Source organism: Pygocentrus nattereri, chromosome 4, assembly GCF_015220715.1.
Source record: "Pygocentrus nattereri isolate fPygNat1 chromosome 4, fPygNat1.pri, whole genome shotgun sequence".
NCBI lineage: Eukaryota > Metazoa > Chordata > Actinopteri > Characiformes > Serrasalmidae > Pygocentrus > Pygocentrus nattereri.
This window is the reverse complement of record NC_051214.1, coordinates 38,614,115-38,628,848: the sequence shown is the minus strand read 5'-3', so window position 1 is coordinate 38,628,848 and position 14,734 is coordinate 38,614,115. Positions and strand designations below refer to the sequence as shown.

General features: G+C 41.3%; 1 protein-coding gene across 4 annotated transcripts in view; it reads right to left on the bottom strand.

Moving 5' to 3' along the window:
• The window catches only part of kif26aa (kinesin family member 26Aa), a 119,020-nt gene that overhangs the window by 22,940 nt on the left and 81,346 nt on the right, over window positions 1-14,734 (bottom strand). For all 4 annotated transcript variants that reach the window (XM_037537957.1, XM_037537958.1, XM_037537959.1 and 1 more), the window contains 2 exons: window positions 10,273-10,465; window positions 1,745-1,942 (listed from right to left, as the gene is read on the bottom strand). In XM_037537957.1, the coding sequence (XP_037393854.1) occupies window positions 1,745-1,942; window positions 10,273-10,465 (391 nt within the window). The remainder of the gene's footprint in view (window positions 1-1,744; window positions 1,943-10,272; window positions 10,466-14,734) is intronic.

Below are 14,734 nucleotides of genomic sequence, written 5' to 3'. Positions count from 1 at the left end.
TGCCACCATCAGATAAACAGCACCTAAAGCTGTCGTCTTTCAGAGACTGGTTTAATCGAGCTCCACTCTTGCCACAGGTCAGAAAAAATCCATAGGTGTTTCTGTCCATCCTTCCACTGTAAGAAGACAACTCAGGACTTTGGGACAGCTAAACAGTTGGGTAGCTGTCAAGAAGCTAAAAATATAAGTAGTAAGACTGACATTTAGAGGTGTGGGAAATGTCCTTTTTATGTTATTTTCCATTAAATGTATGTTTTTTTTTATTTTATCCTTAACACAGAAAACTGATTAACCTGTACTCTTGGGCTTTTTTGACTGGAAATATAAAGGGTGGTCTCTAATGAATGTTACAGTTATTGATGTGCTTAGAATGCATACTACAGTGTATCAGCAAATCTTTTTGAGCCAGTGACCATTATAAAACTATCAAAGGTTGTAATAGAAAGATATGAAATATAAATAGAGAGTTTAAGGAGGTTAGCACTAGATCATAAGTTCAAAGGCATTACCATGTGTTGCATCACATGTCCCCTGGGCAGTGGGCTTCTAGTAACCGCTTGCTTTATTCCTAAAAAGCCACCTCTAGTTTTCCAGGTCTCTACTGTATCTAATTCAAATTATCACACGCCGCCCCATCACAACAGACACACTGCTGTTTTTGTTACATAACAGCTTTTTCATCCTTATGATAATCAGCTTCAGGGTAAGGTAGATATGAAGAGATAGGAGATATGAAAGCTCTCCAATGAAGTTTTCAAATTATAGAATCGTGCGTGTCTGTCTGAGTAAAGCTTTGACAGGGTGCTACTACAGACTGCCTCTGATCTGAGCTTCTTCAAAGCTTTCTCTCCTTTGAACGATGTGGGATGAGCATTGATCATCAGGACTGATGCTGCTGAGACAGGAAACCCTGAAACTCTGTGCAACCCTCTGTACCGAGCAGGAGGATGCAGAGAGGAGAAGCTGCTCTAGGCCATGTCTTTTTCCAACAGTGCACAGGAATAATCCTATAGCTTGGGGTGATAACCTTCTCGCACACATGGGAACTCTATATTTCCTCCATGGACTAACTGAACCTTCTACCTCTGTGTCTTCTTTAAGATCATTGCTTTGATCTTTCCTTTGGTATCCTCCTTTAACATGTCATATTCTTGTACAGAATGACAAATCAATCACAAGAAGAAACAGAAAAAGCTTCTGACATAATACACTCTTAAAAATAATGGGTTTTTGGATTCCCTAAAGGACCTTTCAACAAATGGTGAATGAAGAAGGCAATATAAGAACAGCAAGGCGGTTTGAGTTCACTCTTACAAATAATGAGTTCTTCGGAGCGATGTGATGCAAGCGGTATTTTTGGATCCCTAAAGAACCTTTGAGGGGATGGTGCTTCAAAGAACGATCTTTATGAATGAGATGTGTGAGTGTGAAGAACCCCCACATAATATAAACATTCTACGACAGATAAACTGAAATTTGCCCAAGCCAAGAACCATCTTGGAACATCTAGAGCCTACAGACCTGTAGAGCTACTCAAATAATGCCATGCTCTTAAAAAATGAAGGTTCCTGGCATTAAGGTCTGGTTCTATACTTTAAACAAAGGTGCCACACAAGGGGCTCTTTGAGTGATGCCATACAAGACCCTTCAGTTTTTAGAATGTAGCAAGACCTCAAATAGTTCACAATTTTCTCACACTGTTCTTAAAATTGGTAAAATAATCAAAAACAAAAACTAAACTTACTTGTGAGGCATCGTGGGCGAAGACTGCATCAAAGTTAAATGTCTTTGGGGCAGCAGTGGATGAAAAACGCTTCTGAGTGGTAGCGGGCGGCTCACAGAAGGTCAGCTGCTTCTTTTGGACATCCACCTTCAGGAAGGACATGGACTCAGAAGTGTCCCATGCTCCTTTGGCAGGACATATGCGCACCATTACTTTAACCTGTGGAAGACAGAAATACATGAAAAATTGGTAGGAGTATGCAAGAAGATAAAATGAATAAGTTTCAAACTAATGCAAATGCCATTTAGAGATCAACAAAATGGCATCTGAATAATAAAAGTTAAGTACTGCTTTCATTGCAGTGCGTCGTCTATCTCTGTGATGCTCTGCATAACGTGAAGCAACAGTTTTGAACACAGCATGCCACACTAATGTGCTTCAGCTGCTTTGCCAGGGATTGCCCTCACATTACCAGCACTTGGAAAGGCTGCAACCTGGCAGCAGCCTGGTGCAAAACCACACTATTCATAGTTCAGGATATCATGCTGTAAAGTATGTGAGCAACAGGATCCTTCACACAGTTCTCTCATGCTTGGTCTAGACTTTGGCTGACTTTCGATTTTTCAGCGCTTGAGAAATTTCTTCAAAGGCAGAAAACGCCTCTTCACCATCATACAACGGATTATTTTCCGTGTGGGTGAGACATTTTTTTACCACTCAAACATGAAGAGAATGATTATAAATTCCATACGTTTCCAGAAGAGTTCCATTATGGCCTGAAATGGCTGAATATTTTACCCTAACATGCAGAAAATACTCTTTACACCAGGACAGCAGACTATATTTTGTGACTTACATGCTTCAAGACACATTTCACCATGTGACCATGTATATCTATTTCCTTGTTGGCAGAACTGTGTACTATAGAAAACTCGCTGACATTGTGTAACATTTCTGCTTCTCAGCCTCCAATCAAACGGCAGCACATTCAGCATTTCAGTCTCCTGAAGGTGAAGGTGATAGTAATGTCTCTGAAGCAACTGCAGATTCTGTCCTTAAGGAAAGCTGACCAGTGAGGCTCATAACTCATCTCTTTTGAAATGGCAAGACGTGATAGGTCTAAAACTGAGCTTACACAATAACATTGCAGCCTCTTACAATTATAAAGCACTTTTCAACCTCTCTAATCTCTGAAGACCAACGATCAATCCAAGTTGATAAAAATGTGGGTATTGCAGAAATGTGTGTGGTTTACAGTTTTAATCATGTTACAGATAAAGCGCTCACAGCATAGTTTATTTTCCCAGGCAGATAGTCAAACCATAGTTTGCCACAACAAAGACACTAGTGTCTTAGTATAGTTATTGACATATTAAGATAGAAAACATGACCTTTGATACTTGTACATTACAGAGTGTTCTACTTTTGCATGGCCAAATACGTGTATTTCTTCACTTAAATTACATATCAACATATTCCCATTTAGTACATAACAGCTTAGCACTTAAATTCCAAACAAATAAAAATAAATGTAGATATATTTCATCATATCCAAATATACGTGCCACTTTGTGGATCATGTATTTTAAGTGCAAATTAAATAGTGATTTTATGATTATCAGCAACATTAAAGAAGTTTAGTTTCTACCTGTTTCCAAAGGGCAGCCCAGCCCCTTACTTAACTCTAATATATCTGATCCAGCCAATCAGGGATTTGGGTGGAGGTTGATCAGCAGGGGTGGCAAACTGTGGCTGGAACTAGGCTCTGCAGGATGGCAGCCAGGATTGGGGAGTACTGGGCTGGAAAAGTCTCCATTTATTTGATCTTTATTTATTTATTTGTTTTTATTTTATTAGTTGGCATGCCCTTTCAATAAATGCTGTTCAGCTGCAACAGTACTCGCAACTACTAGACAATGTAGTGGTTAACATTCACGTAGAGTTGCTCTGACTTTTCTAAGGCTTGATTAATCAGCCTGATAAAAAGTCATTCAACCTTTTTTTAATTAGATTTTTTTACAGTGTATGCTTGACAAAGTTAAAACCCTTTACACCAACATATTTTAGCTAAAATATAAAATAGATATATAACAAAAACAAACAGAGTGATTTAAAAGCACACGGTGCAGCTGGAGATACAGCATGGGAACACTGTGCAGTGAGTGAATCCCTACAGAACAGAGAGTCCAGCTGCGACCAAGCTTGGAGATCCGCTCCTGGAGCACGCCATGTCCAAAAAGAACAACACAGGTCTGTCCTCACCCAAAAATGCCCTGTCCATCTGTGGCCACTGTTTGCTAGGCTCAGGTGTGGTTTTGTCCGCACATCCGTCCAGTCTCTTTGTCACGCAAAGCTCTTCACAGTCCCCACGAGACTCTGCCCATGAGCCAGTCATGGTATTTCTTTGTCATTAAAAAACAAGAAGTAACCCAATCTGGTCCTTAAAGATGTGAGGTTAACTGACTTGGATAATGGAGAGATCTCAGACAATTGATCTCAGGTGAAAATCAGCATAAGATGGCAGAGATCTACTTGAATTTAGTTAAACCTTGCTTTACATTCTGACTCAGCCCAGGCCCCATGAAAACCACATTAGCTTAGAATTCAAGCCTGCCTCCAGTGACTTAGCTAACAGTTAAGTTTAGCTAAGGTTGATTGTCCATGTTCCTATGAAGTCACATTTTATAGTTACAGCTTACAGTATACCAGAAATGTGGAAATGCATTTTACTCGAATTGTTGATTCAGGGTTGCCAGATTGTTTCAAGAGTTTCCAGCCAACAAAATGCTCACAAGTTGCTAAACGCATGAACAACTATTAAAAATAGCTGGAAGTAAGCTTTTGTCACCAACAATAAACTGCTGTTGGTGTACTGCCTTTAAAAAACTGCATATAAGCGTTTATGTGCCACTAAACAGCAGAGAAAATCAATGTTTTCCTTTGCTGGTACAAAATTTTAGGCATCATCTGTGAAATGCCTGGACAAATTATTACTGTTTCAGATATTATCTTATTTTATAGGCATTAATTGCACTTGCTTCTGCATCCAGTCCAACCAAAATGCACTGGAAAAGCTGGAAACCACTCAATGTATTGGGTAACAATACTACATTCTACTTACTATTCTGGTTTCATATGCGCAGCCATCAGAGACAGCTCCAGACCATGCAACTACAAGTACTTATATACATTGTTATTTATATAGACAAAGAATTCAACTGCCAGATAATAAGATTCTCCTGTTGCCCGAGCAGAACTGCCATGGACTTCATTCATCTTGTATCAGTGAGCATTTCTTGATTTCTTATACTTTTTTTCTCCACTGACTTATTTAGCAGGGTATCCTACTAAAACAGTTTTACTTCAGGGTTAAAATTCAGAAAGAAACTATACCAACTCAAAAACATCCATCCTCCTCTTGATCAAAAGATTTGTTAATGTTTTCTTATTTTCAATGTAACACATTGCTTCCATTTTGCAAGACAGAGTCACTAATTTGAGAGGCGGAACGCCAGCACAGACTTCACACTTCCTGCAGTGTGAATGTACATTTTCACCTTAACTTTCTGCCTCAAAACACTTGGCCAACAGTTCTGCAGGAAAACTCTCCACTCTGCCAAGGGGCCATATTGATGCCTGTGGCTGTTACATCAAACAGTAACAGGCAATGCTAATGCTTCTGGGAAACCTGAAAGCATACCTCAGCAGTGCATTTACTGGGCGCATCAACATGGTCCCAGATTAATCTGGGTATGAAAGTGAAAGTTGCTTGGCTATAAGAGTCTGAAATAACACACAAAACAACAAGTTCTAGGCACGTATTTATGGAAAAGATTCAATATACTGACAGAACAGAAAACACACACAAAAAAAAAAACAATTCAAAAGGTCTTTTAAAGTTTTCCACTTCAAAGCAGGCAAAACACAACCAATTTGTCTAAGCATCTGCTTAAGAAATATCCTCTACAACAACAATCTGAACAGTAAAGTGGACAAGCCAAGATATGTTTTAGCATTCAAGTTTAGCATCATTAGTTTAGCGCTGGGGCTATGTTGCTACTGTTTAGGAAGCTAAGAGTGCTGGAAGCTAACATTGCTAACAAACACTAGAAGTCAACAGTCACCCAATTGCTTTCCATAAATACATCCCTAAAACCCCTCTCAACCTGCTTAAATTGCATCTAGGTCTTTATTAAAGTCATACAGACTTGCTGGTGTGGTTTAGGACACAATATTATTTCCTGTGATCTATAAAAATATAGAACCTTCCCTGTGGGGGTATTGTGACCCCCTCTCACATGTATGAACCTCATGCAAGGTTATGGGAGCAATAGATTTCTGGTTTTCTATTTATGTAACTGTCAATTTAGACTTTTCGATCTGAAGATGTACATTAACAGAAACAACATACTGTGAATGTAATCTAATGTCCATATGCCTGTGCCTGTGCACACATAGGGGAGTTGGATTTTGTCGGGAAGTCATAATTTGACACCTCTTGTCTGACATGGCTGACTGCAGCAATCACCAACACAGGTAAGTGTTGTTCATTTTTAGTGTACAGTAAGCCATACTGTGTCTTAAAGCACATTAATAAACACTTAAATGAAGACCTGGATGCCATTTGACAGAAAAAATTCCTTTTTGAGTTTTAACCTCAAAATACACTATATTGCCAAAATTATTCACTCACCCATCCAAATAATTGAATTCAGGTGTTCCAATCACTTCCATGGCCACAGGTATATAAAACCAAGCACCTAGGCATGCAGACTGCCTCTACAAACATTTGTGAAAGAATGAGTTGCTCTCAGGAGCTCAGTGAATTCCAGCATAGTATCATGATAGGATATCACCTGTGCAAGTCATCATGAAATGACTGCAGAGTCATCGCTACAGACCTCCAAACTTCATATGGCAGATTAACTGAAGAACAGCGTAGAGAGCTTCATGGATGGGTTTCCATGGCCGAGCAGCTAGTGCCAAGCACAATGCAAAGTGTCGATTGCAGTGGTGTAAAGCGCCGCCACTGGACTCTAGAGCAGTGGAGACGTGTTCTCTGGAGTGACAAATCCCGCTTCTCTGTCTAGCGATTCAATGGACGAGTCTGGCGGTTTGGCGGTTTTTAGGAGTTGGGCTCAGCCCCTTATTTCCAGTGAAAGGAACTCTTAATGCTTCAGCAGACCAAGAGATTTTGGACAATTTCATGCTCGCAACTTTGTGGGAACAGTTCCAACATAACTGCAAAGCAATGCACAAAGCAAGGTCCATAAAGACATGGACATGAGCGAGTTTGGTGTGGAAGAACTTGACTGGCCTGCACCTCAACCCGATAGAACACCTTTGGGATGAATTAGAGCAGAGACTGCGAGCCAGGCCTTCTTGTCCAACATCAGTGTCTCACCTCACAAATGCGCTTCTGGAAGAATGGCCAAAAATTCCCATAAACACATTCCTAACCCATGTGGAAAGCCTTCCCAGAAGAGTTTTTATAGCTGCAAAGGGTGGGTCAAGATCATATTAAAGAATATGATGTCACTCAAGTTCATATGTGTATAAAGGCAGATGAGCGAATACTTCTGGCAATGTATGCTTTGTTGCTGTTTAAGGTGGAAAAGTATTATGTATCATGACAAGCCCAATCTTAATTGCATTGCACCGTGATATTCCTATTCTCAGGGTCTACTAAACTCATACTTCTGTTTCCACCCTTTAAAGTAAAGTTCCACTCTTAACAATATGCATGCTCATCCTGCAAAAGGAATCAGGTTCTTACGCCTATAAATGAATGGTTACCTACCACACATCCACTCCTCTGCATTTCAGCATGCTCTGCAGTTCATTGTGCCTTAGTGGCTCCTGCTAATGTACCTCAACTCAGTGGACCTCATTAGGACTCACTCCATTCTGCCTCCTTGATGTAACCCTCATTATAAATGTGCAGCTGCTCACCTGTAATGTTTATTGTACATTTTTAAGACAGTTCTTGTACTAGTCTCCTTGTGTGCAGCTTCTAAGCTGCTCCAGCTGTATAGACCTGGCTTTAAAGGGGAAATGAGGACACACTTGGCGCCTGCTCAAGGGATTTAGGGGGTCCTCAGAGGTCTCCTCAGTGGAGTAGGTCTAAGGTAGCTGATGTCATTGCCCTTTGTGTGCAACAGTTGTGGGAAACCATCTCCCAGTAGGTTTCAGTCTACAACAGACCTGTACCATCTGGTAGTGTTTATGAGTCAACTGGTCTGTTACTCCACACTCTTCAGGTGGGATGATGCTAGGAACACACACTGCATCTTAATTTGCCCAAAGAGAATATGTCTCAGCGACCAGCTTTGGAAAATTAATCCCTATGAATTTACATGGGGCATTTCAGGTGTACATTTACGGGGTCATTTTGGGGTCAGCATTGACCACTCCAGCTCTTAAACTTCCAGGGGATCTAGAGTGAGTTGGTAGCCCAAAAACAAGTGTCAACCTGGGTTAGGAGCATGTAATTCAGCCTGTAAGTGATCCAAGTCGATGCAAGATGTTTGGAGCTATCCACAGAGAATGGATAACCACATATGGCGCACATAGCCAGCTCTTCAGGGCATTAACTGTGATGTTACTATTATAAACAGACAAACAGATGTCTTGTTGATGTCATCCACACATCCTGCCACTAGCTGTGAGACTGGAATCAAGTGAAGGAGATGCTTGGCAGTGCTATATTAGGGCCGTGTCTAATCCACTTCAGTGTAATCTCTCTGGACTCATTTAATGTGTGGCAGACAACACTACTTCATCCTAGGATTCAACACCAGGACTTGGCACACACTAGGTTGACATAACCAGAATAAAGCCAAAGTATAGTGTGTAGTAGCACTTAGCCAAGCACATAGTATAGCTAACTTCATTACTTTTAGATTGATCAACATTGTTTTTATTTGCAAACTACAGGGATGCATAGATAACACTAATGCCCATGCTAACTCTAATCTAATCTAAATACAAGTTCTTATATTTATACAATTCCACATCTAAATACTTTATTTAGGTAAAAATGTGTTTTATATCACTAATAAAGCACAAAGCAGCTTCTCTTGCTCATCACAAATGGTGCTGAATGTTAGAATTTTTGTCTTTTGATTCCTGTTCACTCACACTTACATCTCTGAGTGCCAGACTCTGCTGGAGTTCAGTATAGATTATAGTCATTTAGTCATTCATGTTGTCAGAAGCAGTGTTTTTCATCAATGTTCTGGCTTGGTGGCAGCAATAGGCCACAAGACCCTATTGCTGTATGATACAGCTGACCACAGATGGGCTAGCGCTTATTTTTGGGGTGAAACAAATACCACAGAAAGAATTCTAATTCTAAAGATTGCATAATCACACTATCCACTGATATGAAATACGTCTTGGTCACACATCTCTGTGAGCTCACATTTCTCTGGCCACATCATTAAGTACTTCCTTTTTTCTACACTCATTGTCCATTTAATCTTTTCCACTTACAACTTAGGTGCATTTTGTAGCTCTACAATGTCTACACACAGACTGTAGTCCTTCTGTTTCTCCATATAATTTGTTAGCCACCTTTTACCCTGTTCTTTAATGGTCAAGACCCTTTAATGGTCAACAGAACAGAGTAGGTATTATTTGGGTGGCGGATCATTCTCAGTACTGAACTGATGTGGTGGTGTGTTAGTGTGTGTTGTACTGGTATGAGTGGAACAGACCTAGCAGTGCTGCTGGGGTTTTTAGTATATGTATGTCTTTTTAGTGGTAATAATTTGTAGTAATTGCTGAATAATATATTTCAAGCCTGATAACAAGCCTGAAGTTTAAGAGGGTAAAAGATGCACTTCGAGTGACACAGAATAGTAAACACTACTAGCATGGCACTGATTTGACAGGCTGTGAAATGATCATGATAACTCATAAGTAATGCAGAAACATGTCAGAAGAACTTTAATGAGAAACATTCTTTTATGACCTCATGCAAGGGCATGTCAAATATGCTGCTGCATATCTGTGTGTGTCTATAATTCATTCTCATCAGACAATGTGCTTTTATGGTCATTAACAGCTTTTTCCTTCTGATCGTTCCAAGACAAAGCTCCCAATAACTCAATATCTCCCAATCCAACCTCCGTATGTTCGAGCACTCATACAGATGCCCATTCTGAGAGAAAACTTGCTCTTTTATCCACAGGCCCTCTGATATGACCTTTTGACAGTACAATTTTTCCCACTCCCACTGGCTATCAAACACTCAGAGACAGAAATGTGTCTGGTATTCCAAAGGAGCTTCTTGGAATTCCAGCAGCCTGGGAATGAGGACAACTGGTCTGTCCCGAGCTGTCAAACACAGTCTGCTTTGATGCTAACTTGACAACTGGCCAAATTCAATGTTCTTCGGTTGAAGTAATCAGACAAAGCAGTGTATTGTTGCTGCCCAAAGACAATGTTGACGTAAGCTTCGTGATACATGACAGTGCACTATTATGTCCTAAATGTCACAGAAGAACCACACAGTCTGAATGATTAGCTTTGAAATATGACCATACCTTTCCCATCCCAGGGCTGTCTTTGACCTTTGAGCCGGCTCTGAGCAGGCATGGTGGGACAGGTGGTGGGGACACCTGCAGAGTGGCACTGAAACCCTCAGTGTAGAAGAACGGCTCATCCAGGTCAGGTGGAGAGGGGGGAGGAGGGGGGTGGAGCTTCTTCCGTTTAGAGAGATTCAGCTTCTGAGCAGCTCTGCGAGAAGAAACACAGGACAAATGATACAATGGGCTTGTGGTTCTTGTCTATATCCTACATGCTTGAAGGAACCATCATAATAACCAAGAAATGCCTAAAAAATATCTAATTTGGCTAATTAGGTACTTTCATCACTAGTTAGCCAAACTTACATAACATGATGTGATATACTGCATTGCTGTTCACACACTCGCAAACATATCCACATGTCTTTACAAGCCATAAATGTTCCTAGTTATTAATGCAAGTTAACGTAAGAGGTTTCATTCTGCAGCATTTCTATTAGTCCATTTGTCATGAAATTGTCACAAAATGTAAAGGACACAAGTTCAGAAGATCAAGAACAAACCCTTGCCTTAAAGCTAAGGAAAGTGGTATTAAAAAGTGCAGAAACTGGAAGACTTTTTAAGCTTTAATATTTGCTGTATATGCATAACCATAACTCTACAGTCTGCTGTGTTGGAAAAAAATGCCAAACATAAAAAAAAAAAAAAAAAAAACTGGGTGTAGAGGGAGTAGTTCACGATGAGGCCAGAAGGGGCACTACATACCTCCAACATGGTACATGTGATAACATTTAAATGTGTGTCTGAGGCATTGGTGGGTGGGTGGGTGGGTGTGTTAGAGAGGGGTTAGTAATGTGGGCGTCTGAAACATATGTAGTGCTATGAACTGCAATTGCCTGAGAGTTCGAGTCAGAGGAGCGGTTCAGCATAGACATATATAAAGTATATGAGTCATCACATACCTTGGTAAACGCTAGTGGTGCAGTATGTTTGTGTACATGCTGGTTTTCATGCATTTTCAGGACATTGTGGCGATCCATAGAAAAACAGGGCTAACCGACAATATCAGGATCAAAATGCTCTTTGTAAACTTGTTTTTAAATGAAAGGAAAAGTAATTTCTTTTGATAACTGAGGTTAAGTTTAGGGATAGGTTTAGTTTGAAGAGACTTAGTTTGAAGAGACTTTGGTAACAGATTTCTCCTCAGTGCCTCCAGCAACTGCATAGATTTGTTCAGTTCCATCAGTAGCAGCTGACTAAATGCTTACTGACAAAATACATAGCTTTTAAGACTAATTTTCTCATTTTTTTATTTGACATACCATGGATTAAGAATATATATATATACTGCTCAAAAAAATAAAGGGAACACTTAAACAACACAATATAACTCCAAGTAAATCAAACTTCTGTGAAATCAAACTGTCCACTAAGGAAGCAACACTGATTGACAATCAATTTCACATGCTGTTGTGCAAATGGAATAGACAACAGGTGGAAATTATTGGCAATTAGCAAGACACACTCAATAAAGGAGTGGTTCTGCAGGTGGAGACCACAAACCACTTCTCAGTACCGATGCTTTCTGGCTGATGTTTTGGTCACTTTTGAATGTTTGTGGTGCTTTCACACTCATGGTAGCATGAGACGGACTCTACAACCCACACAAGTGGCTCAGGTAGTGCAGCTCATCCAGGATGGCACATCAATGCGAGCTGTGGCAAGAAGGTTTGCTGTGTCTGTCAGCGTAGTGTCCAGAGGCTGGAGGCGACACCAGGAGACGTGGAGGAGGTCGTAGGAGGGCAACAGCCTAGCAGCAGGACCGCTACCTCCGCCTTTGTGCAAGGAGGAACAGGAGGAGCACTGCCAGAGCCCTGCAAAATGACCTCCAGCAGGCCACATATGTGCATGTGTCTGCACAAACGGTTAGAAACTGACTCCATGAGGATGGTATGAGGGCCCGACGTCGACAGATGGGGGTTGTGCTCACAGCCCAACACCGTGCAGGATGCTTGGCATTTGCCAGAGAACAGCAGGATTGGCAGATTTGCCACTGGCGCCCTGTGCTCTTCACAGATGAAAGCAGGTTCACACTGAGCACATGTGACAGACGTGACAGAGTCTGGAGACGCCGTGGAGAGCGATCTGCTGCCTGCAACATCCTTCAGCATGACCAGTTTGGCCGTGGGTCAGTAATGGTGTGGGGTGGCATTTCTTTGGAGGGCCGCACAGCCCTCCATGTGCTCGCCAGAGGTAGCCTGACTGCCATTAGGTACCGAGATGAGATCCTCAGACCCCTTGTGAGAACATATGCTGGTGCGGTTGGCCCTGGGTTCCTCCTAATTCAGGACAATGCTAGACCTCATGTGGCTGGGGTGTGTCAGCAGCTCCTGCAAGATGAAGGCATTGAAGCTATGGACTGGCCCGCCCGTTCCCCAGACCTGAATCCGATTGAGCACATCTGGGATATCATGTCTCGCTCCATCCACCAACGTCATGTTGCACCACAGACTGTCCAGGAGTTGGCAGATGCTTTAGTCCAGGTCTGGGAGGAGATCCCTCAGGAGACCATCCGCCACGTCATCAGGAGCATGCCCAGGCATTGTAGGGAGGTCATACAGGCACATGGAGGCCACACACAATACTGAGCCTCATTTTGACTTGTTTTAAGGACATTACATCAAAGTTGGATCAGCCTGTAGTGTGTTTTTCCACTTTAATTTTGTGTGTGACTCCAAATCCAGGCCTCCATTGGTTAATAAATTAGATTTCCATTGATGATTTTTGTGTGATTTTGTTGTCAGCACATTCAACTTTGTACAGAACAAAGTATTCAATGAGAACATTTCATTCATTCAGATCTAGGATGTGTTATTTGAGTGTTCCCTTTATTTTATACACATACACACACACACACACACACACACACACTATATGGACAAAAGTATTGGGACACCTGCACATTACACTTACAGAAACATTTATGACGTCCCATTCTAAATCCTTAGGCATTAATATGGAGTTGTCCCCCCTTTGCAGCTATAACAACTTTCACTCTTCTGGGACGTTTTCTACAAGATTTTGCAGTGTGTCTGTGGAAATTTTTGCCCATTCATCGTGAAGATCATTTATGAGGTCAGACACTGATGTTAGACAAGAGGGCCTGGCTCACAATCTCTGTTCTAGTTCATCAAAGGTGTATGATGGGGTTGAAATCAGGGCTCTGTGTGAGTCATTTAAGTTCTTCCACACCAAACTCACCCAGCCATGCCTTCATGGACCTTGCTTTGTGCACTAGGGATCAGTCATGCCTGAACATAAAAGGGTCTTCCCCAAACTGTTCCCACAAAGTTGGAAACATACAATTGTCCAAAATGTCTTGCTATGCTGAAGCATTAAGATTTCCCCTCACTGGAACTAAGGGGTCTCTGCCAACCCCTGAAAAACAACCCCATAGCATTATCCCTTCTCCACCAAACTTTACAGTTGGCGTAATGCAGTCAGACAGGTAACGTTCACCTGGCAATTACCAAATTCAGACTCGTCCATTAGACTGCCATAGCATAGATAAAGAAGCATAATTCGTCACTCCACAGAATATATTTACACTGCTCTAGAGTCCCACGGCAGCATGCTTTACACCACTCTATCCCATGCTTGACATTGTGTTTGGTGATGTAAGGCTTGCATGCAGCTATTCAGCCATGGAAACCCATACCATGAAGCTCCCGCTGCACAATGCTTTTGCTGATGTTAATGCCAGATGAGGTTTGGAGCTCTGCAGTTATTAAGACAGCAGAGTGTTGGCGACTTTTATGCACTATGTACCTCAGCACTTGGTGACCTGCTCTGTCTCTTTACATGGTTGGACACTTTGTGACTGAGTTGCTGTAGTTCCCGATTTCTTATACTTTTCAATACCACTCACAGGTGATCATGAAATATTTAGAAGAGAAGAAATTTCATGAACTGACTTGTTGCAATGGTGGCATACTATTACAGCAGCACAGTCAAATTCAGTGAGCTATGTAAAACAACTCATTCTTTCAAAAATGTTTATAAAGGCAGATTGCATGGCTAGGTGCTTGATTTCATGCACCTGCGGCAATGAGACTGAATGAAGCACCTGATTTCAATGATTAAGAGGTGTGGCAGAATACTTTTGTCCAAACAGTGTATGTATGACAAAACATCCTGTACTGACATTATGCAAACAAGCCTGTGTATCTGTGTGTGAGGGAACAACACACAATAATGGGCATTTTGGGCACAGAGTGACGGATGAAAAACTGCATGAATGGTGCTATTTTCTCAGCTGCGTTTTAGAGTTGCAGTCTGACTGCAAAGCAAACACACTTTGGCAGATGTTGTAAATTATTTGTTAAAAAATCAAGTGTTTCTGTGTTTATACAGTAACAGCTGTAATATATAAACACAACATAAAGAACGTGATGATGATGTGTGTTGTGCTCCCAGCATG